The following is a 27,252-nucleotide window of genomic DNA, read 5'->3' on the forward strand; positions in this document are numbered from 1 at the left end:
TGGAATTAGTTGCCTAGTGGCTTTTATTTGTCTCTTTATTTTGGTAACTTTACTTTAATAGACCCAATATTATTTCCCATTCATCAGGAAAACATCTAAGATGTTCTATGTATATGAAAGGGTTTTGGACTGATCAGGTAGATCTGTGTGATGGGGCACTATACATGTCTAAGACTTATCACCACAGTAGGGAAAGCATATATCTTTTTGCCTAACAGGGATTACAATTGCTTTCAAACATATCCGATTTACTCTAGTTGTAAATACAATAATTGAGAGCAAATGTGTGACCTGTCACCACAAAATGAGCTGAAAGTTGGCATTTTCAAAAAATGAGATATTGGTATTTTTTAAATCAGCAGAAAGAGAGCTTTCCAATGGTACGTAAATGGAACAAGTAGAGTAAAAGTGTGAGGTGACAGTGTGGCATTTTTCTGGCAGCTTTGCGTCGTTATTTCTGACATTGTTTCAACATTTCTGACCGGGCACAAATAATGCTATCATCAAAATTACTGAGAAAATGACATGTTAAAATATCTGATCCTGCTAACAAAACTGGAATTGAATAGAAGGGTTACTCTTTCAACATATTACAAGATGCCAAAATTGACCTCCACTTCAGTATTTGACTTTGAACCCTCACAACTGGAAAAAGCAGAATGCGACTTTACGCTCATTTTGTCATGCCAAGTCACATATTGACAAAGTACCAGTCCATTCAAACAGATAAATAGCCATTAACGCTAAGCATCATTTTAAAAACTTGATTAAGGCTTGTAACATCATGACAAGGAAAAACATCGTTTAAATTCCACAAGGGATGAACAACCAAACATTTTGAAATGGGACACATTGTAACACCCTGATGTGTACTGCACACACACTAGGCTATATCTTGTGTGACAACACAAATGTGATGGGATGCAACATCGCCTTCAAATGTATCTGTAAGTGATGTACACAGTGCCCCTTCACAACAGAGTTATCCTCCAGCAAGAAATGTAATATCAAGCTTAATATTTGTCACATTATGATTGCTATAAATCACATGTCCAATATAGGGTATAATATTTCTAACCTTCTCACTGTACTACTAATACTTAATAACAATGATACAAGCAAATATGTGTACATGTACACAGGGCATATCTGACCAGCACTGAAGCACAAGTAAAACACAGAACATTCAAAAAAAGGGCAAGTTAAAACCAAACTCAATCAAAACAGAAACAATGTTGCACTTGGCAGAAGTCACAGACCACCGGAATAGTTTGTGAACCCCCCCCCCTTTGCCTTCTACAAGTATAATTTTCCTTTAGTGAACATGATCTGAATTCCCACTGATTGTACTTGGCAAATATGAACAAGTGCCCTGTGCCCCTGATTTGCTTCTATACGGATCAGAAATATTTACTGCTTTCATAAATCCAAGAAAAAAGACTGAAATTATGCAAACCGAGGGGGAAAAAACACAAGATCACTTCCAAAGATGTTTCAAAATCTTTTGAAACTAATGAATTTCAGGAGATGCAATTTGCATGTATTCTTAACGGGAGATTTACAAGTATTTTGGGAGGTAAACACTTTCTTCAGGAGTTATGTGTAATGTAAAATATGAAAAAAGTTTTACACGAATTAAGAGACCCAGAAAATGTATTGCATGTTTTCTCAATTTACTGTAGTCACAGAGCTCATTGCTTCAAATAAAGTGCATGTGAAAATGATAAATGGTCCATTCTACCTTTAAGTGAAGCCCAATATTTTTTACAGTTTTGCACATGAAAAACAAGTTTCTGGTTGGACTGTGTTTCTTTTGACTTACTCTTTTAATACTACAGAACAAAATCTGACAAACAGTGATTAACATACAAATATGGAAACGGAAAACAAATTAATCCTTGGTCTGCTAATGTACCTCTTACAAAACACTTCAACATTTGGATGTAAGACTCTATCACACAGCAAGGGCTGTATTGGAAACCCACCACCATAATGAAGGGCTGTAGTCAAGTCCAGCACGATTCCTTTTCAAAGTGCAGTCACAAAACCAGTCACAAGTAACAGTATGAAAAATAAGAAAGGAATGCTTCTGTCACAGTTGAAGCGAATGGCTTGTGACTTACCTTGAGACTACAAGAATTGTGATGATTTTGACTACAACATGAACTTACTTCAAACCTCAAGTTGCTCACTTTGGCAGGCATCTCCCCCTTCCCCAGTCTCTCATCAATCTGACACAGGGGTACAGTGCTGGCCAGACTGATCAGAAACTGGAGACAGAGTGCCATGGTAATGATTCAACAAGCTTTGCCTTGCCACGATGTGAGCTCAGTTTGTGAAGTCAGAAAGCCATGCTGCCAATATCTGAGAATGTCCTGCTGGACTGTTTCTTGAATGGGAAGTATTCATAAGCAGTGAAACTGTAACTCATTATTATATATCGGTACATCTGCAGTTGATCCACTCATTGGATGTTAGGGATTTCACTGTGTCGGATCATTTCAAACATCTCAAACAGTATCAAAATGCCATGTGCATTGTAATTGTATGGGATGTGTAATGTTAAGAATGGAGGCAGGTAGGTCACGGTATCTCTGGAACTATGGCCAAGAGACATGGCTTCATTGAGCATTGGCTCGAACAATTTAAAATTATGCTTAGTGTGCAAAAGGCAGACATGAAATAGCCGCTCATGCAAAAGTTTATATATGCTTCTTGATACTAGCTAGTTGAACTTGTGCATCTCTCTTACCACTGTCATAATGACTACATAGCTACAGCGCTCAATTTTGAATCAATTACTGCACAAGTCTATTTGTCTCTGGGGACCTGTCCATGGCAGTATACTATGTTTATGAGGCAGGTAATAAAGGGTATTGTAATATTCCTTCAATCTTCATTTGTTCAAGAAAAAAAGGTGACGTGTTCCTGGGTCTATGTTGACAGTACATAGTATAATTGTAGTGAAATTCATCACAAGTCATACAATAAATTTGGTCATAACTAAGATGAGATGAATAATGACAAAGGATTCCTTCATCAAAGTTTCTTAGTTTATTTAGCTGTTAACAAAACTTGAGACTGAATGACTGATGATGGACTAATATCCTTAAGCTTGCATTGACACCTGTTTGACTCCACTAAGCAGAGATTACACAAAGTCACCACATGCGGGTAACAACATGCACAAAATGCATGACATGAGAGTTGCACAAGTCCAGAAGCTAAGGTGTACCTTTGTAGGATCTGTATACACCACCGTGTAGCATACTCACAATGGACAAGGAAGGACACACTATCTGCATTGGTTTGAATGTGTAAATGGTGTCTTGTCTGGATATCTTGCACATGCATGGGCAGTCTGTATACAAACTTCAACATCTCATTTATAACAGACAAATGCACCGGTCTTTACTCATGGTTCCCTCTCCTCACCAATGAAATGCACAGTATGCAACCAGTTCTCAACTGATCTGTACGTGTGCATATTTCCTGTGCCTATTTCCTGTGCCTATGGCCTGTGAGAGACTGTGGTGTGGAAGGCGTAATGAAGACTTGGATTTTGAAAGTAATCAAAGGTGTTTCTTGCCAGTTTGTTTTGGGTTTCTTCTTGAAATACCCCACAGTAAGGCGTATCCCAATGATGTACGTGACCAAGGCTGAAAAAAGCACATACCTACGAGTATGAAAAATGCTGGAAGTCTGTACAGTGATTGCTTCTATGGATGCCTAGGCTGTATGGTGACAAGACAATTTCTTTTGTTAGGAAATTCAGAAACGAGTATAGAGAGAAACCAAGTTGGTTGCAATAGTAACAAGTAGTGGTCAAAGCTACGGAGCCAGTATGTATGAACAAATCCTTGACATGCAGCTGTACTGAAAGTCAACTGCCAATGTAGGTGATCAACTATCAACTCTGGTGTGCAAACCTAGTCACTGCCCTCAACAAGACTGGTATCAGAATAGAACAAACCATTAATGGTAGTAGGTTAAAGAGAGGTTAATATTTTCAGCCTCTGTTTCATGCTATTGGTCATACATGTACATATAACTGCATAATGTAAGAGGTTGAGTATGTAAGGTTTGAGATGAGTGAGGGAATGGAGAAACTACAGATTGTGCAAACACCACAATGCAAAAATAAAAAATCAACAACCACAAATGGTATTGAGAGACACATACGGAAATATCGCCTTTATTAATACGTATGAGGCTGTAGATCAAGATAACATACATCATTAGAGCATTAGTTTATCATTTGGCAAAATAAGCAATTTTCTGATGGGAGATTTTTCTATATTCAAACAAGCATCATATTGGTTATCTAATGAACTTGCTGAGCATTACATTTGAATATACTGTGGGCATTTGATTTCTTTTTGCCAAAGTGGCATGTTTTTCATCATTGTACTGCAATTACAAAATACATATACCAGACAGGCCATCACAACTGCATGGCAACAAGACAGCAATTGGTCAAATATCAATGTCATCCACACACTTTTTTTTCAACACGACATGGTTAAGGCGAAGTATATGTATCACATGCGTTCTAGATGTGTAATGAAAACATAACATGAAATGGACTGCACTATAGTTTGTCACTGAAAATAGAAAATAAAAAGACATGGTGGTAAGCATGCAGAAAGGAAGATGGGGTAATATTGTACCAAGCATTACATTTCAACATTCCACTTATGTTTTTTTCTTTGTCAGCAAGTTAACAAAATTGTGTTGGTCAAAATTCAGAACCAATCACTAAATTATGAGTAGTACTTGTCGCCACAAATCCATGCACTTGAGATTTTCCTTGCTCTTTTAGCCCCCCCTCCCCAAATCACCCAGAGACACTTGACAATGGAATATGTACAAACACCTGGTGTAATTGCTCTGCTTGACTACAATTACTCTTTGAAAGTTTTCATGTCTACAAGCTCACACTCACACTGTTGAAAATCTGGCAGACTATTTCATATGAATTCAGTTGGCCAACTAGCATATCTTGGGTAATACAATGCATGTTCCATCAATCTAGGATCCCACGTAGTTTAATGTGTGATTCTCCTACTTTTAAGTACTCCTATCAAATGTGCTAAATCTGGCTTGCCAGTGCAACAAATGACACCTTCCAATATAGGTACTGTAATCTGGCACACAGCCATTATTCAAGTCTGACATGGCTACTGGCCAAACTTTTACATTTTCAAAAGTTTGTGCTGAGCAAATTGTCCATTAGACATGTAAGGATGGAAGCATGCACATTGTATTAATATTATTGATTGCTATCATGAATTAAGCTGATAACATGCACATGCAAAGCAGGTCAACGTAACATTCATGCTACAATGCCATGCAATACATACCGGTACCCTGCAAGTGGATACAGCAAACCATCTGGCCCAGTGTAAATACCTGTTGAGGAGTTACTGACACAAACCAACCATAGCCAACTTTGCCTGGTTGTCAGCTTGGCAAAGACCTCCTTAGACCCCAGAAAACTTCAAGTTTTTAGAACAAGGATGTTTCACCTAAGGGTGCACAGAACCAGACCCCGACATCATGCCATGAAAAGGGTGCAGATGTGTGATGTGCAGTGACTGTGTTGGAATGTCAGTGGTAATGTTTGACCGAGCATCCGATCATGGATTCATACAGCCTGTCATCACCTAGTACCAACAGTTGACTTTTTACAAATGTTCAATGAGAGGAAGTTTTGTTTCAGAGTCTGGGCATGTCAGCAGGTTAAAGGCAGTAGACACTATATCAGTGCAGTGTATTTCTTTGTCTTGACCTTGAACAGGTCGGGGAGTAAAACCATGGGTGGGGAGTGATTGTGTCCGTACACAGGGGTCAAGACCTGCACATTTACTTCAGAATAAGTTCGTAGAGTAACGTACATGGAACAGTAGAGATAAATTTTAAGCTAATGTGATTTTCACTTGAACCCACAACCCAAACTTAAGATAGATAAACAAAACTGTACCTTCAATCCATGAACACCACTTCAAAGAGAATCTACTCAGGACAAGGTTGTCCAAAGCACACAGTTTCACATGGGACAAACTCAGTCACCTTGATTTACCTGATATTGTCATATGCAAATCTACCAAGAACAACTTGTATGGAGAATGTTCTTCGTTCATCAAGTTTTGGATCTGAGAAAGTATGCAGGAGGCTCTGGTGGTAGGTTTCCAATGTTAATGGTTGGACTCAATTTTATACCAATAAGAAAAGAAATTTACAATAAATGCTTTTACAAAGTAATATTACAGATATTCATCCCATGCTACTTGAGTATAGACCAAACCTCAGAGTAAATTTCTGTCGTGGAAAATTCTTGAACTATTATTTTCCCAGAAAACATTTTGAATAATTTGTGCAAGGCCAATTGTAAAAGTGGCAAACACAGTTGTTTCCATGTTGCATGTTATAAGACATTTCCAACATTTTATTAATGGTGTGTACCTAATTACTTTGAAGACTGTCCTCTGCACACATGTCCATGACAGATCACGCCACTGACTACTTTCACCAAACTACATTTGCATTAGTCTACATCACAGCTAAACTTGCACAACATACTGCGGCATACATACGAGATGCATGCATACAACGAACCACAACATTCTCTGCAAGTTAAGCAACAATGTGCGCACAATGTCTGGTAAAGCATTGCTGGCGCTGAGCAACTGACTACACTAGGTTCTGATTCACAGAGAGAATAAAAACTCATGTGAATACAGCCACCTAGACCCTGATCCGAAATGGCCGTCTACAAAAGCTCTGGGGGTTTTGGAATACAGAAAGAAGCAATAACCACAAGCCATGGGATGAGTACCTTATGATGCAACAGAACTACACTACAAAAGAGGCGGTACAAACTATTCTTTCTGGATTTTCCATCTTATTCTCTCTTGTTCCCCAAGGAGATGGCTCATTAAGACCTGGTCTCGTAAAGCCCGCTACGGCTGATGTACCTCACCCACTTGATCACATCGTGGTCACTATAGTTGAGCTTCGACTCAAACACTTTCAGGTAGCGGACCTTCAGACCAGAGGCTGCAAATGGAACCTTTAGACCATAAAACAAATAAGAATCCTCTTAACCAGTCTTTCTTTGGCCCGCTGAGAGTAACGATTCACCAATGGGCTTTGTGTTGTATGACTATGTATGTGCAGCTACTAAATTGTAATCACATTGACAGGTTGAATTCATTGGTGTGTCAGTGTAAGTGCATTAATGCAAGTATCTCTACCCAAACCATGTCCAAAATGAAGTTTTTATTTCAAGTAAATTTGTATTTGCAGTACAGCTTGGTGGGATCATATTTTTCTTAAGGGCTCCTTTTATTCCTTGAATATCCAAAGCTCTTATATTTAATTATCCTACCTGCATTCCAGCAACATGTAATTTCACATCCAAAAGAGTTATCGAGAAATATCCCAAACAGTTTCCAGCCACCCCAAGGCAGGTTAACCAGTTTAGGACTGGCTGAACACTTAGACAACTTCCCTGTAATAGTCTAATAGACCAATGAACAGCAAACTCTTTATGACAGGCTAACATGCATAAACTGCTTTAAGACCAGTTAACTGCAATCCACCCCTGGCTTGATGCTATTTTACTGTTTTAACCCTAACCCCCTCGGCCCTTTTTGCTGGGGACCCTCCTCAATCCTCCAAAATTTTTTTGAAAAGGTTACTTGGAGGTTAGGTGTGCCTACTGCCTCAATCCTTCAAAATCCTCCGGCAATTCCTGTCATTTTGTTGAGGCAGTTCAAATGGCATTCTTAAGCAGTGTGGCTGATTCAGAAGAAATGTCGGGCTGAATTTATGCATGACTGAGCAAGAACAACACAAGGTCTAACCCACAACCTTTGCTCATGGCATCCTTCGACATCAACCAAGCACTTTTGCCATTCACCCTCAATCCTCCAAAATCCTCCAAAACTGCCCGAAGGACTTTGGAGGACTGAGGAGGGTTAGGGTTAATGAAGGTGTTGGTGTTCCTGTTTTGGCACTGTACATGTACAAAGAATGTACTAATACATGTGTAGGTAAGTACACAGAATTGTTACTGTGTTGGAACTTGCTGGAAAGAAGGTTTCTAACAACATGATGGAAATTTGGGTCAGAAATGCAACTGTGACATAATTTACCGCGTAAGGAAATTCCAAGCTGAACAAGACCTTCTTCATTTCTGCATTTTCCTATTTCTGACGATACACTCCATACCTTATCCAAGGAAACACTACATGCCTGTAAAGTTACTCATCTTTTAGAGTGCAGACAAAGTAGAAATGGGACAGGATTTCAATTGGGAACGTAGAGTCAGCTTACCTCAAAGTTGAGAGAGATAGGAGGGCGAGCCCATTTCTTCTTGTCACCGGACGGCAACAGTTCAATCTCTGCAGTGATTTGAACTTCCTTCATGCCACTCATACGTTTGATCCTAAGGCAGCCATGATGGGATAAGAATTCAATAGTTCAAGTCTCATCCAAGCATTTGCCTAACTACAAACATCTACAACTGCTGTGGTTGGTGACAAGAGTTAAAGATTCAAATGATCCTAATAGCATAATACGCACTTTCTGAATGAGGAAGTTTACACTGCCATGATAAGTCAACACCAAAGATATTTTTTTCATGGCATGTGACTGAAGCCTCTCCAAACTTCCTATTCAGATCAATGACAACACAAGATACAAAAACTACATTACCATGTTGCTCTGAGTGCAAGAACATACAACTTGGGCTTCTCAACAGAGACCAGGCAGTGTAACTGTTTGAGCTTCTCAACAGGGACCATGCAGTGTAACTGTTTGAGCTTCTCAACAGAGACCAGGCAGTGCAACTGTTTGAGCTTCTCAACAGAGACCAGGCAGTGTAATTGTTTGAGCTTCTCAACAGAGACCAGGCAGTGTAATTGTTTGAGCTCCTCAACAGGGACCAGGCAGTGCAACTGTTTGAGCTTCTCAACAGGGACCATGCAGTGTAACTGTTTGAGCTTCTCAACAGAGACCAGGCAGTGCAACTGTTTGAGCTTCTCAACAGAGACCAGGCAGTGCAACTGTTTGAGCTTCTCAACAGGGACCAGGCAGTGTAATTGTTTGAGCTCCTCAACAGGGACCAGGCAGTGTAATTGTTTGAGCTCCTCAACAGGGACCAGGCAGTGTAATTGTTTGAGCTCCTCAACAGGGACCAGGCAGTGCAACTGTTTGAGCTTCTCAACAGGGACCAGGCAGTGTAATTGTTTGAGCTTCTCAACAGGGACCAGGCAGTGCAACTGTTTGAGCTTCTCAACAGGGACCAGGCAGTGTAATTGTTTGAGCTTCTCAACAGAGACCAGGCAGTGTAATTGTTTGAGCTCCTCAACAGGGACCAGGCAGTGTAATTGTTTGAGCTTCTCAACAGAGACCAGGCAGTGTAATTGTTTGAGCTCCTCAACAGGGACCAGGCAGTGTAATTGTTTGAGCTTCTCAACAGAGACCAGGCAGTGTAATTGTTTGAGCTTCTCAACAGAGACCAGGCAGTGTAATTGTTTGAGCTTCTCAACAGGGACCAGGCAGTGTAATTGTTTGAGCTCCTCAACAGAGACCAGGCAGTGTAATTGTTTGAGCTTCTCAACAGGGACCAGGCAGTGCAACTGTTTGAGCTTCTCAACAGAGACCAGGCAGTGTAATTGTTTGAGCTTCTCAACAGAGACCAGGCAGTGTAATTGTTTGAGCTTCTCAACAGGGACCATGCAGTGTAATTGCTTGGGATGTGCATTACCTTTTGAATCCTCTGTTTTAAATTTGTGCTTATTATTAATGAACATGCCTTAAGATGTTCAAAAAATCATCAGACTTTACGAGCTTTTCTGACTGCAAATGTGGTTGTTAGGGCAGGTAGTGCTATGACAATATCAAATTCATTTGAAGGAACAAGGAACTGTTCATTGTAGAAAGCTAGTTACAGACCATTACAGAGCCAGCATCAATTCGAAATAACAAACTGCTAATTAATGTTTACACTTTCCTAGTTGAGAACTTACTTCCAGACAATGGCATTTTCGCTAGATTTGTATTTTGCTTTCCCCTTCATGCACAGGACTTGGACACCACTAGTGTTCATTGGAGTAGGAATGCGCACCTGAAATCATAGGGCAAAGGAAATTGTAAGAATGGAACAAAATTGAGAATGAAAGCTGACTACTTGTACACACTTTTTAAAAACACCAATGTCAGTAGTGTTAACTAATTTTCAGTAACTACTGCAGCAAAGAACCCCAAATGAATGAGCTTTGAACTTACATATGATCAATGACACAAAACTGGTTTCTGATTTGCGCAAAGATGCTTCAAAAAAAAAAAAAAGCAGAAATAAGTCTGATTTTTTAAAATGGAAATTTTGTCTGACAAGTTAAAATATGAATATATTAAGGTTTTAGACAAGCATGTGGGGTTCTGGTTTGTCAAGAGTCATTTTACCTGACAGTACTCATTTCAAAAAGGACCAGTCTACCTTCAGGTCAGTCTACAAATAGTGACTATGAACAAGGCAAGATGTATCTCAACTGTCTGTCAATGCAGTTTAGGAAAGAACATTCACAGATTTGCATCATTGGATAAAAGCCAATGTGACATGAGTAAAATCGAAGAATTACTGTGCACAATGGTCAAAATTTCTTACGAATTTCTCAGACTTTTTAAAATTCAATTTTTAAGAAATGTCCTCAATCAATGACGATACTACAGATCAATATTTGAGTGAACATTACCAAACAATGGACTAATTACTCCGTTGTGTATGTCTGTTGAGTGTAAGCTCTCTACAACACAGATTAACAGATGAAGTGTGTGCAGTTCCTCCTTGTATTTTGGTGTTTACTTTTGATTTTAAACATTCTGTTTCGTTAGTCTAAATGGTACTGTGATACAGCAGCATAGGCACCACTTTGAAAACATCCGACTCTGAATAACTACTGAACACATAAACCAGTCTAGCATACAGGCTAAATGTCCAATGGAAGAACTAAAAACCAACAATGAGACATCAACCAGTGGTCACACTTTTAGAGAAATGGCCCTCATGTGGTAATACATTTATCTCTGACTCCCACTGGATTCTCTCTAGGCAACCTGCTAAATGCAACAGAATGAAATATAGCTGAAATGAGAACTTTCCTGAATGCAAAAGAATGCAACAAAGCTAAAATGAGAATCCATCTGAATGTAATAGAATGCAACACAGCTGAAATGAGAACTCTCCTGAATGCAACATAATGCAACACAGCTGAAATGAGAACTTTCCTCAATACAACAGAATGCAACACTGCTAAAGTGAGAACCTGCCTGAATGCAACATAATGCAACACAGCTGAAATGAGAACTTTCCTCAATGCAACAGAATGCAACACAGCTGAAATGAGAACCCTGCTGAATGCAACAGAATGTAACACTGTGAAAGTGAGAACCTGCCAGAATGCAACATAATGCAACACAGCTGAAATGAGAACTTTCCTCGATGCCGCAGAATGCAACACTGCTGAAACGAGAACTCTCCTGAATACAACAGAATGCAACACAGCTGAAATGAGAACCCCCTGAATGCAACAGAATGCAACATACCAGCAGCTGAAATGAGAACCCCCCTGCTGGGCTTTTGAATGCAACAGAATGTAACACAGCTAAAATGAGGACCCCCTGACTGCAACAGAATGCAACACATCGGTAGCTGAAATGAGAACCCTGCTGCTGGGCTTTTGAATGCAACAGAATGCAACACAGCTAAAATGAGAACCCTTCTGAATGCAATGTTCAAACTTTATCAAAAACACACTGGTGGATTCTGTGGCACTGTGTGTGCATTGCACTGGATAAAGACCAGCACTGACCCTGTTCCATTACAACACAGTGTACTCTGCCACTTTTATTTACTGCTCCAACTATACAACTTTCACCACTGCCGCCTTCTGTAGCATTGAGCAGGGATGGGGTATTTAAAAAAATGTGTGCAGCACTTGGCTAGAGGATGTGCGCTCAACAGGCCTATGCACTGATGACGTCACACTTTCTTTACCTGTGCACTTTCCTATGAAGTCGGTGGGGGTCCACAGTTCAGTGAGCACCATAAGAAAGCACACATGTAAACAAAGAGTGGTGTGATCAGTAGAGAGACCTGGGGTACTTCAATAACTTAGTGTTATGCCTATCCATGCATACCATCAAAGATCTACATGTACAGGGTACGCCAATACCGCCATATATATTGCACTGTTGAATGAGCCCCTATTTCACAACTTCCAATGATCAGTTGATGACTCTAGCCTCATACATACCTCAATCTTCTGGCCAAGAATGGATGGCTTGAAGTTGGACTTGAGCACTACCTTAACCTCCATCTTAGTGCGGCCAACCTCTCGGACAAGAGGGATGCAGCGGAAGGGTAGACTGATGTCCTTGGTAGTACGGTACTTCATCAGCTCAAACTCACCGTCTGGAGGGATGAAACTAATGCTGCGCTCGGATTCAAACTTACTCAGCTTGACACACTGGTGGAAGGTGCAGTCATCAATGGCAATGGAGCTTTTACTGCAGTAACAACATACATAGTGAGCGACCAATCAAGAACTTTTGTATTCCAATTAATGCAGGGTTGTAGCCAAGATCTAAACAGCAAAATAGAGTCAAGTCCAACACACATAGCCAAACACTCTCAGTGTTTGACCTTGAACACAGAAAACAATTTTGATTGCTGGGTATTAATGTGGACACGAAAAATCAACAGTGTGGAGTGAAAACATATCTCTGCAAAAATGTCACATGTGAAAACGATGACACCCAAGTGTGGTACCACCATGGGATGTTCACTGGTCAATGTTTAAGAGTTTTCATGTGCTTGATTTATAGGCATGATAGGGAACCAGTCCAATTACCAGGAGTTCAAGAGGACAATATTACAGCTGCTTCTTCCTTTAACCACACAATATTGAGATTCAATTTCAGTACGTAAATGCTGATACCAATAATAAGAAAAATGTAGTGGGGTACACTGCATTAAGCCATTTTCCGGTTAAATTTGAATAAAATCTGGTACACCGAGTTATCTGATTTCACATAAACATAATGATGTGAAATCCACAGACTAAAGACACTTACCCTGAATCACGAGGTATCGCAACAGCAGTTTTGGTACATGTATGGAGAATTCAAATGTTATATTCATGTGAATTTAAAGATCTCAGTGTACCAAATTTTACTCAATTTAACTCTCAAAAGGCTTTTTGAGTTTCTGTTCAATGGACCTCTCCATTTTTCTGCATACCACAATTTTTGGAATATGAGCTGCAGCTTATACGTTGATTCTCACGCCAAAAAACGTTTCTGTGGCTTAACCCCTTCGCTATGGAGGACTGCTACTATCGCACCACTGAGTGGGATTAGTGCATACCACACAGTCTATTCACCATGCAGCTGCTGGTTCAATGGGGCCTGCTGCTGGACAAAGCCCTCCATTCAGGGCGTACCACAGCCCAGCAGTCACAGTCAAAAAAGTCCCGCCTTGAAGGGGTTAAAGCCACACATGCTGGGTGCTGGTGGCGCAGTCGTGGTTGCCATTTACGTAACTCAAACATCAAACAATAAGTAAAAATTTGAGTTGTCTGGACTTCGAGTTATTAAATGGAATTCCTCCAAGTCATGGAGTCACGAAGTACATACATAAGGTGTGTATGTTATCATAACAACCTTTACTTGCTCTGCTATGATGGCAACATTTTTGTGATTATTTTCCCACTTTTTATTCATTCTAATTTTACAGAGATTTTCTTTCTGCTGTTACCTGAAGGTTTCTTTCTACCACTAAATAAAAATCAACTGCTTAAATGGTATGTGTAACTAGTACAAATCTCGTCTATTCCCCTGCTACTTTCCACGATTCTAGTCCCCAGACTAGCAACGTTCACTTTAGTTTTTGCAAGCCAATATAGGATTTTCACATTAAAACTTTAAGTTCAAGTAACCCAAAACAGCATACATTCACAATTTTTTGTCATACTTGCGTTAGCAGAGGACGGATTTTTGGCACTCAAATCGTGTCCTAAATTGCGCGAATCTGAAAAGACGGTATCGATCCATGTGCGCTCGGAAAATTGTATTGTTTCTAACGCACAATGCGATTGGTCGAATCGTTTCATTCTTTTCAGAAACAGCCTGCAGAAATCAATCTTACGTGCTCGAAAAGACTATTGTTATCGCTTCAAACACGCAGGCTGATTGGACAAAACGCTGGATTATTTTCGCGATAGCCCAATAGAAAACATTTTTTCTTGTTGCACACTAAATCGTTAAAGTGTATGGGGTACCGTGAAATCCACACGTACACTTGTATGATGCGTACAATGTTGTGTGGCTGGCCTACGTGTGTAAAGTATCAGCTCGACGTGAATACATGTACGCATGGGCCGTGTTGTGTATGGAAAGAACCTGTCGTGTCTACAGTGTAACGGTAGGCTGTACAAATGTACATGTACATGCATCTGCAATCAAAATACCACTGCACGGCATGGTGTTACATTTACGGTGTGTATTTCTTTTCATGCCCCCCTAAAAAGGGCACTAGCCCTCGGCCTACCAACAAGTAGGAACTACTAGTACTCCCACTAAAACCACTAGCCTCGGGCTAGCGGACTACCGTTAATTTCGACCCCTGTGTTGTGAACATTCTGAGTTACTGAGATATTTACGTACATGAAAATCGTATTGTTTCAGAGTGAAAAAGTCTGCCTACAAGATAAAACAGTCTTTCGACTTAAAGGACTTCAAGTTATCAAGATTGTACATCACCGCCTGCATAACTTTTGCTGGCTGCTTGGGAAAAAGGGCAAGAGCTGCTGCGCGGCCCATGCAGGAAGATCATCCAGCCAGCAAAAATGATTAATTGTTGAGGACTTTAAATTAATTCTAATGGTGGCACATGTTCACACTCTGCTTAGATTTATTAGGATTGCATGTGTGGTGGAATTATTGATGTACTGTACATGCTGTACTGGCCCTTCATCAAGCAACAAGATGACCTTCCTAGTTGGATCGTCAGCGCTGCCGTGCGGCTTGTAAGCTGGTGTGGCTGATATGCCAATTTCTACGTGCTGCGGCTTACACGCCGTAAAGCTTATATTCCTAAAATTATGGTATTTTCAAAGTAACTCAACATATCCCAAGGTCTCGAAACAGAAACCTAATTTCTACCATGAAAGACAGAATGTCATGGAAGTTAAACAGATTAAAGTATGTGACTGTGCAGTCTCGGTATGTTTACCTCTTAGAATCACTGTCTCCTTTGCCTTGCTTGTCCAGCGTCAGTTTATCATTCATTCCAAACTTGCATTCTGGCATACCACTCAGGTAGCTCTTCATGATCACCTTACCGGCAACATGGGCACTGAGAACTTGCCCTAAGGAAACAAAGTGTCAGAAAAATGCAATGCACAAGGAAACAAAAGAGGAACATAAAGGCCTTTCCCCGAGTCATTCTGATATGGGCTTTGTGAAGATACAGTAGATGGTAGAGGATGCGCAAACCAGTGACTACGTGGTATGTGCACACACTGTTTTTGTACATGTACTGTGTAGAGAATGCAAGAGCACTTTTCACCAGAATGTGCAAAAAGTTGTATCTTCGGGCAGAAATATGCAAATGTATGAATGCAAACATGCAATAGTGCTAAGGGTTCAGTAGCTTCTCTTTTAATTTCAACATCAAGGGTATACTTGTACACCTGTTGCATGACTGCTGTTTGATTTTGACCACTGCCATCTGACAGAAACCTCACACTGACTATGAAAGGGAATAAGAACTTCATTGATTACTTAGAACATAAGCTCAGTGGTTCCACCCGTTGCTCTAAGATACACAAATTGGAAGGCAGTGCCTTCTACCTTGTGGCGACATGAGGAGATTGACGTTTTCCAGCACATCTAGGAAGAGCTCATTGCGCCTGTATTTGATGCCTTCCCTGCGCCAGCCAATTTGACCTGTGACCTGGTTGGTGATCTGAGCTTGTTCCTCTCGAGTCTACACAGCCAATTAATAGATACCAGACAATTAGCTGTAACATGAAAGCAGTACTATGCTTGCAGCCCATCAGAAGACAACTGGGCACAATGGAAGTAAATGAATGGGTAATTTCAGAAATTAGGGGTCCATTTTTTTCATATCCCTGTCACATCTGACATATGATTTTTTAAGTTCAGAACACATTTTCTAATTTCCAAAAATTACCTGCCAAACAAATAGTAATAGTTTGAAATCAATTCCGGTGATATTTCCACGTCATATGACAAAGGTCAGATGTAACAGGGACGCAAAAATGTCAAACTGTTGGACCCCTAATTTCTGGAATTACCTTGATAACAAGAATACCTACATGTACAACCCCTTTCCTAGTCAAAGAACCTCTCACATCTTTCACGTTTGACTTCTTTGCTTCAGCCACAACCACTGAGGTGATCCTGATGATTGTGATTCAAAGTCTTTAATGTGATAAACTCGAAAAGCACTTCAACATACCACAGAAGCCAACCAACGAGTTTCCACAAGGTGGAATAATCAGCTCTGTACTTGGATGCATATCTCACACTGTTTAGAGCTGTGCATTACATAGCCAAGGTTTGTTCTAGTTACAACAATGCAAGATTGGTTCTATCTTCTAAGACCACAGGTTGAAGGTTTTCACAGTGCCTTGACTGTTAGGGTGCATTAGTCTTGACAAGCCTATGCCTACCTGGGACTTGATTCCAGTCTGAGTGATGAATGTCTTCAGTATGCCGGTATCTGTATTCTGGGGGTACCCATAGTCCAAGATCTCTGTGGCATAGAATAAGGCCTCAACATCATCAGCAAGGCCAATGTAATGAATGGGTGATTGGTTAGAAAAAAAGGCACTTATGTACAGTACAAATTTGGAACAGTGTAGAGTGCTAAACTCTGAGAACTACTGCAGCTATGAATAGATGACTGCATGTAAAAATTCACTGGATATGTTAAAAGTTCAAAGTCAAGCCAATATGTCCACAAAACTTAATCTTGAATGTCTGAAATGTTATCTAAGACAGCCATATGCTTTTAAGACACAGTTCATGCTGCTATGGAGTTCACTTGAAAACATGATAAAAACGTGACTTACCGTAAAATAGGAAATAAGTGAAATGGGGTCAGGGTAGGAAATTTTCCAGTAATATAAGAAAATGAAGAATGTCCCTCACCATCAAGCAGCTCGTAAATAAGGACAAAATTGTTCTTGACATTGTCCTCGTTGATCTTGCCAAAGTACGAGCTCATGACCTCGCAGAGCTTCATCAGGAACTCAAAGACCATTGAGGCATTGACATTCTGTCGTGTGACTGCTGCCAACCAGATGTTGCCCCTCTTGATGTGGAAGAAGCTGGTACGGGCCAGATTGGTGACTGGTGACCGCACTTGTTGACGGGCGTGGATGACATTGACACGGAATGCATCCACAGCATGTCGTCTGTTCATGCGTAGAGAAAGAAAAGGGAGGACACTGAATAAGGTTAGACAAATATGGAGAGCTGACTGAGTTAAGTTTTGCTTGGCAAAGGCTGTTTTGGAATCAATCTGCAGGGTTTCAACATGTTCAACAAGTACTCACTGGCGATGGAACGATTTTCAAAGTGGGGGGGGGCAGTTGTTAGACCATCAGGCATCAGCCATGAAAAGGTCAATCCATTGAGCCCTGCCCAATTATAGGACCTGCGGTTCCGCCGCCAGTGCAAGTACTCTACAAAATCGTAGAACCATACTTAGAGTTCAAGCACCTAAGCCCTACTGACCACAAACTCTTCAGTACAGTTGTCTTAAGTCTTGAAAATAGCTACATTTTTCTGAAATTCAACATCAAATACATGTATGATCAACAGTGTTGCATGATAATACATATAATTACTGAAAATAATGCTTTCCATGTCAGCTAGTCTTCTCAAAACTTATCCTGGTACATTTCTAAAGCAATGTAGCATTTTGCCAGGAAAAAAGTGAATTGTGAACACTAATTAAAAATATGGTAAAACAGTCCCAGTTCATAAGCATGCCCTTAGTGTATTCAGATTTCTCCAACACTTCTGCCCTATCCTGTAGATCTAGCGTGAAGCATACAGTCTTGTTGGATTCCTGCGAGACTTCAGCAACTTGATTCTCATCTTGTTTGTAATGGTCCTAACATTTGGCAACCCACTGGTCCTTATACATGTATTATCCATTCTGGTCATGCTCCAATTGCTTTTCATCTCATTTTGATGGCACAGGTGAACAAGAGATTGGCGCAGCCAGTAAGAACTAAGCTACAAATCAAAGGCAAAAATTGAGTAACAAAAAATAAAAACAGACCAAAACAAAAACCCAACTGACACTATAAACCTCTCTAAAATCACAAGATTTTGGAGTCCGGCACTGTTGACTTAATGTACATCGACAATGGAAATAAGATCTGATGACTCACCCGATGTCATCTCTGAAGACCCTGGAGATCAACACCTCCCCTTTGTGATTGTAAATAAACAGACCGCCAATCATCTTGCATGATCCTTGTTCACCTAGACACAAATCAAACTTGCTGCTGTTTAGAAATATCAAAGGAACACAGTATCACTTGCAGAGGCTCTTGCCAAAAGTAGAATGCAACATAACTAATATAGAGCCACTGCCTCATGAAGGATGCTCAGTACCAACACAGTGCCCTCCACCATTAAAGATCAGTCACATTTGCAATTCACAATTTCACTTTTTATGAAATTTAGTTATATTTAAAACATTTCGGTAGGCAAAAAGTAAAACATTGCTACTGAAGTCAAAAGCACGAGTTAAAGTCCTCCCTCATTTCAGGCAAAATGAAAACAAGTCGTCGGGAGCATGCAATAGAAGCCTGTTTTGATGACGTCACACTACAGTTCTGCAATCATACGAGTGTTTCTTTATTTCAGGGTGAATGCGTCCATGTGCATGAACACTGTGCTTGCTCGCACTTAACTATGAATTAAAAGGGGTCAGACAGTCAGAGCGACTTGGAATCACATCGACAATGTTGATCAGACAAGTCAAGGTGATGCCAACACTGGATCGTATGATAAAGTTGAACCATCCCAATTTGAACCAAAGTAAGGTCATGATGAATTAAAGGCAGACGACCGTAGTCATTTGCCAATAATGACACCTAACTTGACCCATTTTTTCTCTGTTCTTGTGCTATAAATCCCCCTATTATGGCCACAAGGTCAAGAAACTCTAGGGGAACAAGAGCCCTATTATGACATCACCAAATCACTAGATTTAGTTGCCGCCCTCATGGACCCATTTTTTTACTGTGAGCATTTTCGCGGTAGAACTCAACTCCCCAAATGATGATTCTTTATAAATGTGAACAGAAACTGCCACATTGGTCATTATATGGATAATGATGAACAATTCCTTTGTTCAACAACCTTTTTGCATAAAAGCTCTTGCAGTGATGAAAAATTGGTGTAATATGCATGTACTAAAAATGTTCAGTGAAGCAAGGCTGTACCAGTTCCCCGCTGCACCATGCACTAAAATTGCCAAAGAAGGCAAAATGAAACTCTGCCAACCAGTTTAAGCATACAACCAGCCAAACAGTGTTATTACATTGCAGTTGCAGGTCTATGTACATGTATGTACATGTATTTTCTGTGAATTTATTTTGAGGTTGCATGTTCTGCTTAAACTTGAAGTGTTTCCTCAAAATGTATTGCTGAAGCATGTGGTTTATCACCTGCCCTGATACACTGAGCATGAGGTTCATCACCTGCCCTGATGCACTAAGCATGAGGTTCATCACCTGCCCTGATGCACTAAGCATGAGGTTCATCACGTGCCCTGATGCACTAAGCAAGGGGTTCATCACGTGCCCTAATGCACTAAGCAAGGGGTTCATCACCTGCCCTGATGCACTAAGCATGAGGTTTATCACCTGCCCTGATACACTGAGCATGAGGTTCATCACCTGCCCTAATGCACTAAGCAAGGGGTTCATCACCTGCACTGATGCCCTAAGCAAGAGGTTCATCACCTGCCCTGATGCCCTAAGCAAGAGGTTCATCACCTGCCCTGATGCCCTAAGCAAGAGATTCGTCACCTGCACCGATGCCCTAAGCAAGAGGTTCATCACCTGCACTGATGCCCTAAGCAAGAGATTCATCACCTGCACTGATGCCCTAAGCAAGAGGTTCATCACCTGCCCTGATGCCCTAAGCAAGAGGTTCATCACCTGCACTGATGCCCTAAGCAAGAGGTTCATCACCTGCCCTGATGCCCTAAGCAAGAGGTTCATCACCTGCCCTGATGCCCTAAGCAAGAGATTCGTCACCTGCACCGATGCCCTAAGCAAGAGGTTCATCACCTGCACTGATGCCCTAAGCAAGAGGTTCATCACCTGCACTGATGCCCTAAGCAAGAGGTTCATCACCTGCCCTGATGCCCTAAGCAAGAGGTTCATCACCTGCCCTGATGCCCTAAGCAAGAGGTTCATCACCTGCACTGATGCCCTAAGCAAGAGGTTCATCACCTGCCCTGATGCCCTAAGCAAGAGGTTCATCACCTGCACTGATGCCCTAAGCAAGAGGTTCATCACCTGTCCTGATGCCCTAAGCATGAGGTTCATCACCTGTTCTGATGCCCTAAGCATGAGGTTCATCACCTGTCCTGATGCCCTAAGCATGAGGTTCATCACCTGTCCTGATGCCCTAAGCATAAGGTTCATCACCTGCACTGATGCACTAAGCACGCTATATATTGGCCAGTTTCCCCATGACTAGCATTGTGCATAGTGGTGTGCGTGACTGAATTCGCAATTATTTCTTTAACCCTAACCCCCTGGGCTCCTGCACTAGAAAGCATACTCAACCTCACAAAAATCCAACAGGTGCATGAAGTTGTACATGCAGGTTACTGTACAAAACCTGATAAATTCCAACAGAATGAGCCTGTTGGAGTTTGAGTGATATGGTATGGATGGGTTTACGCAGCATAGGATGCCTTGCACTGAACAGTACCAAACCTGACAAAATCAAGCATAGTCCAACAATTGGTACAGCAAGCCAGACACTGCACACAGTGAGCCATGTGTGTCCCAACTCACACAGAATCCAACACCATCTCCCCGGGCCTTTCATCCCAAGTCTCACAAAATTCAACAAGAAGTTCCTCAGGTACGGTACCAAACCTGCCAAAACCTCACAAAACCTGCTGTTGGAGTATGGCAGGTTTTGGGTAGTTAGGGTTAAGAATTACCAGCTATAAAACATTTTCTCACAAGGTTAACGCCTAATTCCCAAATAACATACATGTGCAGGCACTTACTGTATGTACAAGTAGCAGGCAGTGATGGCAATAGTTAATGAAAAGGGTTCCAGTGGATTCTCTTTGAAAAAGAAGAGTTGTTTTATTATGAGGTTGCAAAGGGTACTACGGAGCTGCAGGCACAAAGGTCACTAAACCTCTTGCACCACATGCAAACTACATGTACAGTCAGGTTTTCCTTCTTCACCTCAAATTTGACATTTTCCCAAAGCTTTGCCCTGAAAAAAATTGAGGATCACACCACCAAAATGGGGTTGGTTTGGAAACTACCAGTACTTTTTGGCCAACATGTACATGTATGTAAGTGCATGTACTGGTTTGTTTGGAAATGCCCAACATGAGGAACTACAACACCCGTGGTCAGGTGGTGAGACTTCAAAGATAGCTACAGATAGCAGAAGTCATTTCTGGAGTAGCACAAATTCTTTCCAAAGAAGTATTGTTTCACATGTTGCCTTAAGTGGCCCAACATGTACAGTGAGCATCCAGTGATTGACATCCACTTTATTTGTAATTTTCAGTCCAAACTTTTGTCTTAAATTTATCAAAAATTACCAAGATTCAGTAAGCCTAGAAGGTGTATGTCAGGAAGCCTTTTGCTTGGCTGGTAAGAGTTGTACATCTACAAGTATGTTAATTGATGGTTTAAAGTTCACTGGAATTGGTTAAAAACATCAGCACAAAAAGTGGACTTTGTGTGATGTGACAGTGGTACCCATCTCGAACATCCCAGTACTGCATTGGCATTTTTATTTTTGACCTCAACATAGTTTCAACATGTAAAATAAGTCCAAGAAAAGTTGGATTATACATGTACATTAATACAATTCCTCAATATTTTCAGTCACAGATGCAAACTGTGACCCATTCAACTGTGTGGCGACCTGCCCCGAAAATAATAATATTGGAGTACAAGGATTTTGGACAAGCGCTTACACACACCCACACTTACCTTACATACCTAGAGTGGACATTCCTTTCTTTTCATGCAGTTAAGAAAACTCAGTGAAAATACTAGCTTTTCTTGAACTGGGAACACGATTTTCAGCTGGCTTTTTGCACAAGGTTTCCTTGACTATTCCTCTTCCTTTTGCAACAGCTGACCCCAACCCCAAATGCCTCTAAACGTCTTTTTCAAAGAAGGGGAAACGTCCTGTGGACATGTGGAAGTCCACAGAACGTCTTCCTTTCCTGCATTGTGTGGACATCTTTTGTTCACAGGTCCACACTAGGTATGTACGGTTTGCGCACACACACCCACCCACAAAAGTTTTTAAACATAAACACTGAAATTTCTGTAGTTTATTAGATGTTTATTCAGTTCCTTTCATGTTTCATCTTTCGGGTCGTCATCACTGCAAGTGCATGTCAAATGAAATCAAGTTTTCCTTAAATGGCATGTGACATGCAATGTGGTTATATTGGGTCCTCCTGCTAATTACATGTAAAGGCACTTAACAAATACATGTAGGCTGGGCAGGGAACCATTCTAATATGGTAGCACTGGAGATGCATACATGTATATGTCTGAGGTTGGAAATGAAATGCAAGCAAATAGTATTTTTGAAAACCATCAAAACTAGCGAGATACATTTCTGCAAGTTAAGTAACAAATGCTAGGGTCGTCCTACATTTACATGTATCTTCTATTATGGTGATTTCTGAGGTCAAATCTCCCAGCTCTGTAGAAATTACAATGTACATGTACATGTATTACATTAAGTTTTCTGCACCAGAGTTTCCAGTGTTGCAGCCATACACATGCCCTGCAGCCAGTCTACATGTACATGGCCAGCTATGTACTCATAGCCATACATGTACATGCAATGTACATGTACAGTGTAGGCTACCCATAACAGTGGCAGCCATTGTTCCATTATGAACACCGTTTCCCTCATATGAAGAAAATTGGTAATATTTGATAAAAGTGCAGAGAAAATTCTGAAGCCAAGGTGGTTATTTGGTTTACCTAAATGTTCAGTGCGATGATGTTTGTTATACATGAACATGTAGTGACATGTTCCACAGAACATGTACATGTATACTGTCAGTCAGTTGCTGGCAGTTGCCCTTAGGAATCTAAGTCCATCATCTCCATGACGATGACTTATGACTCGTGCACGTGTTCTGGAGCGAGTCACAGGCCAACCTATCAGTTGTCCGGTGATTAGGGCCCAATTTTAGGGGTTTAACCGGCAAAACTCAAATACAACTGGTACACATATGTAGTTCCTGTAGATTGACCTCTATAAGGCAAACATTTTTCTGTACAATCACACACGTATATGATGTATGTAACTTTTGGGAGCCACAGGTTGTGTTTGGTGCTGCTGAAATATTAATTGATTGTTACAGTGGGACATCATTGCATCATTATACCACAGAAAAAAAGGAAACAGATGATTTACATTTCTTTCTAATGAAGTCTGCTTTTTTTTTAACAGGTGAAGTTTTTACTTGAGCAGAGCCATGTACTGCTTCATTGCTGAAAGTGAAATACATGTACCTCGTGATTACAATCACCAATAAAGAGTCCCCAATTCATTTTTTTTCACAAATGACTGGTTCCGCAATGAAATGGTAATGAAACCTGATGCAGAACACTGTTTTAGATTTTTTTCAATTTATTTTATGAATGTTGTTAATTCTTTATGGCTTGGCTGCACCTACTCTCTTCCAGAAGGAAAATTCCCAACAAATTTAGCAATGCAGGATTTTACACATAGTAGAGACACCAAAGAAATTTTTAATTTTACAGTAATATTTACAGTAACTGTAATGCAACTTCCCAAATTCTACGTCTACTGCACAATTTTCATGCTTACTTGTAGGCTTCAATTTCCACTGATCGTCGGGTACAGCAACAGCTTAATCAACATGTAAGCTGTTCTGCAATCTTGGCTTGCAGGAATCAAGTCTGCTCCATATCCAATTTTTTCCCCGTTTTTCTTCGTTTATTTTCTCAGTTAGATCACATGTTCCTTTGGTTTTTCTTTCCTTTTTTGGTAGAGAGGAGGATTTTTTTAGACAATGGATATTTAGCTGTTGTCAGCTAGTTGTAACTAAATGGTATTTAGCCAGCTACAACTAGACAGCACCCTCTTTGATGCATATATCACACGAGTAAACCTATTATGGTTGTTACATTATCACAAGATTTCAAGTAAGGTCCATGGCATTGTAACAGTTGATAACCACAATACCTTGAGATCACATGATACGCTCCTACATGTAGCTGGGTTCAATTTGTAGCTGTTGTCCTTTTTTGTTTCTTCCCAAAAGTTTAAAAATATTCTTATATTATTATTTTTAAATTGATTCAACATTAAATTACAGAGTATTAGATTTTCCTTTTCTGCTTTGTGGATCTGGAAGATTTTTCTTGATGAAGGGAAAAAACTTTGAAACTGTAAACTGGTCTGATACACACCTTGTGAATATGAAGTCCCAACGACTAAGTTGGTGCAAATCTACACACAAGGGCGCCAGTCTACTGGAGCCCAACCATATCCTTGACTCTATACCCGACCCCCTAAAAAGTGGTTACTTTGTGAAAATGCTTCCAATGAGCACTGGTTACCTTTCTTATATCCATTCCGGTCATTAATTCACAATTTTGGCAATTCCTCGACTGTTTCTGTTCATGAAATTTTGGTCTCTATTTTGTTATCTTAATGTGTCCATTCTTCAGCTACATTGACTCATTCCTGTTTGTTTAGGCCACATATAAAAAACAATTAGTTTAGCATCAGTGCCCGCTGATTTTCTGTGATGTGGGTGGGCAAAATGCTCTACAATTTCATCATTTTAATGAGGATATAAGGTGAAAAAGACTCCTCATCTGACATCGTACTTCACCAAGAAGGCATGTATGAAATCTGGTTGCACAAATACCTGTGATGGAAGGGTAAGTTGGCACAATCAAAACCGCCAGAATGTGTGTATGGGATTGGGAATTTGTACATGGCTATCTACATGTACATGTACAAGTAGAAGGTTTGTGTAAGCCTTACAGTTCTGGAAGTATCTTGCATGCGGTATGATCAGCGATAATGCTTATATAGCCGGTACGTTTTTTCATCACCACACCACTTCACAACATGTCACATAGTTGAACCATGTGTCCTTGCTCTATGCTTGGACAATAGACAGACTTACGTGTAAGTGCAACTTTGTCATCTTTTACTAGGCCCAGGAAACACGATAAATATAACAGTTGTTTCAGTTAATGCACTTACTGGCCCAAGGACCTCATTAAGTTGCAAGCATGCACCACTCAGGATATGACAGATCTGCCGAAGCCTGTACTGTGACTGCACTAGTCCAGATGGCCGGATGAAAAACAAATGCAGACTACTCTACATGATCCACCCCGTACATGACATATAATTTGATGCCTGCCCGGCTCCGACGAGGTCAAAATGTGTCCGTCAGACACATTGTTAGTGCCACTGTTCCCACGGCGCGTCACTTCAAAGTTCCAGCTTGTACCCACCATGCACCCATGCAACCAGTGATATTGGGGTGTATTCTCGAGTGGCGGGGTATTCTGCAATTAGGCTACTACTCCAAAAATGTCTTCCTGGTCAATGCGGGTAAATCATCGACCGATCACCCCCGCCCGTCCTGACATTACAAGACATTCTGTCCGCAAACTGGGCCTCCGCCAAACTAGAGCAGGGGTGGAGCATTTTGCGGTTGTCCAGTTTCGTGATAAGTCAGTCACTAACCAAGCACGAAAAATACACAATACGAATCTTCAATCCAATTTGCATACTATTTTCGGTTAATAATCCCGCTGAAATGAGGAGGGTAATGTAAATTTTGTCAGGAAAAAATGGACCCACCTTAACCTCAGCACGGCCATCAGTGCAGTAGGCCAATTACATGTGGGCGGAATCGATAATCTTGCATGCCCTTGAAGTTATAGAGGGCGCTGTAAGCCGCAAATGTTCGCTTCCTGTATGTAAAAGAAACGGGGCCGCGGAGTTTAATTTCTTATTAAATTAATGATAACGATTATTTCTAAGGAAATAATGTTGAAGGATGAAATTAAATACATACTGAATTCAGTTCCAAGTCGAAGTCGGCCATTGTTCTGTTGCCACAGTGGGTTGGTAGACAAAGAAACTGGCTAAAAATCATCATAACTAAGAATTTCAAACTTTATAGCTGTTAGTAAATAGTATCGTAAACGGTAAATTTCCTATCTTTGTTTTACTAATCGCAAGTTTGGCGAGGAAATATGGCCAAAATTGAATTTTTAAAAATTTTGACCCCAAAATTGTGGATTCACATTCAATATCTAAACTTTTGCGTGAACTTGGCTGGCCATTTTTATGCATTGGGATGCACTTTCTACTAAAAATAGTACTTGTTCGTAAATTGCGGCTGAATTAAAAGCTCCTCATATCAGAATGTTGTGGTCAGACCCTTTTACAGCTCCGTCTTGAGTTCACGATTTTATGAACGGTCCAAGAGCCCTCTTATTTATATTTAGGAGGGGCTATAATTGCAGTGTTCTGTGAATTTGACAATCCCACTGAAGCTGTTTTGCTAGTTTTTGCAGGCCTTGGTAAAGACTCTTCTGTGACTATGATTACGAAAAAATGCCAGTGATGTAGTCGAGTACTTTTTGAGAACCAAGCTCTCTACCAAATATTTAACTAGTTGGGAGGGAACAAAGCTGAAGTACATCGGCATTTGATGATACATGCATAAAGGTAAGATTACAAAGCAACATAATGACTTCAGACCATCACTGTTTGGTTAAAATTAACTTTTTAGGACAAAAGTACTCGGCCGAGTACTTTCCGAGTACTTTTCTCCTTAAAACTTCAATTTTACACAACTGGGAGTGTCTGAAGTCTAACATTTAT

The 27,252-nt window shown here is 40.5% G+C and overlaps 1 protein-coding gene across 2 annotated transcripts; it reads right to left on the minus strand.

The window, feature by feature from the left end:
* ap2m1 (adaptor related protein complex 2 subunit mu 1) lies at window positions 1-26,334 on the minus strand. 2 transcript variants are annotated; one of them, XM_022254448.2, is made up of 10 exons: window positions 26,221-26,334; window positions 18,501-18,594; window positions 17,248-17,513; window positions 16,767-16,849; window positions 15,922-16,057; window positions 15,302-15,437; window positions 12,324-12,576; window positions 10,038-10,135; window positions 8,341-8,452; window positions 1-7,072 (listed from the first exon to the last, which is right to left on the minus strand). In XM_022254448.2, the coding sequence occupies exons 2-10, from the start codon at window positions 18,572-18,574 to the stop codon at window positions 6,938-6,940; spliced, it is 1,293 nt and encodes a 430-aa protein (XP_022110140.1). In that variant the 5' UTR covers window positions 18,575-18,594; window positions 26,221-26,334; the 3' UTR covers window positions 1-6,937. The 2 variants fall into 2 exon arrangements, with proteins under 2 accessions (XP_022110140.1, XP_022110141.1); XM_022254449.2 differs by lacking the exon at window positions 26,221-26,334 and adding an exon at window positions 25,612-26,000.
* Window positions 26,335-27,252: the final 918 nt, after the last annotated feature.

Source organism: Acanthaster planci, linkage group LG16 (assembly GCF_054643075.1).
Source record: "Acanthaster planci isolate LZ-2023a linkage group LG16, COTS_SCS, whole genome shotgun sequence".
Lineage (NCBI taxonomy): Eukaryota > Metazoa > Echinodermata > Asteroidea > Valvatida > Acanthasteridae > Acanthaster > Acanthaster planci.

What these genes read in the sequence shown, in the direction of transcription:
- ap2m1 (XM_022254448.2), bottom strand. Translation starts at nt 18,574, where the DNA reads ATGATTGGCGGTCTGTTTATTTACAATCACAAAGGGGAGGTGTTGATC. An exon ending in AGACTGGAATCAAGTCCCAG is followed by an intron (nt 16,058 to 16,766) that starts GTAGGCATAGGC and finishes TTGGCTGTGTAG; the next exon opens with ACTCGAGAGGAACAAGCTCA. An exon ending in GGAGACAGTGATTCTAAGAG is followed by an intron (nt 12,577 to 15,301) that starts GTAAACATACCG and finishes TTGTTACTGCAG; the next exon opens with TAAAAGCTCCATTGCCATTG.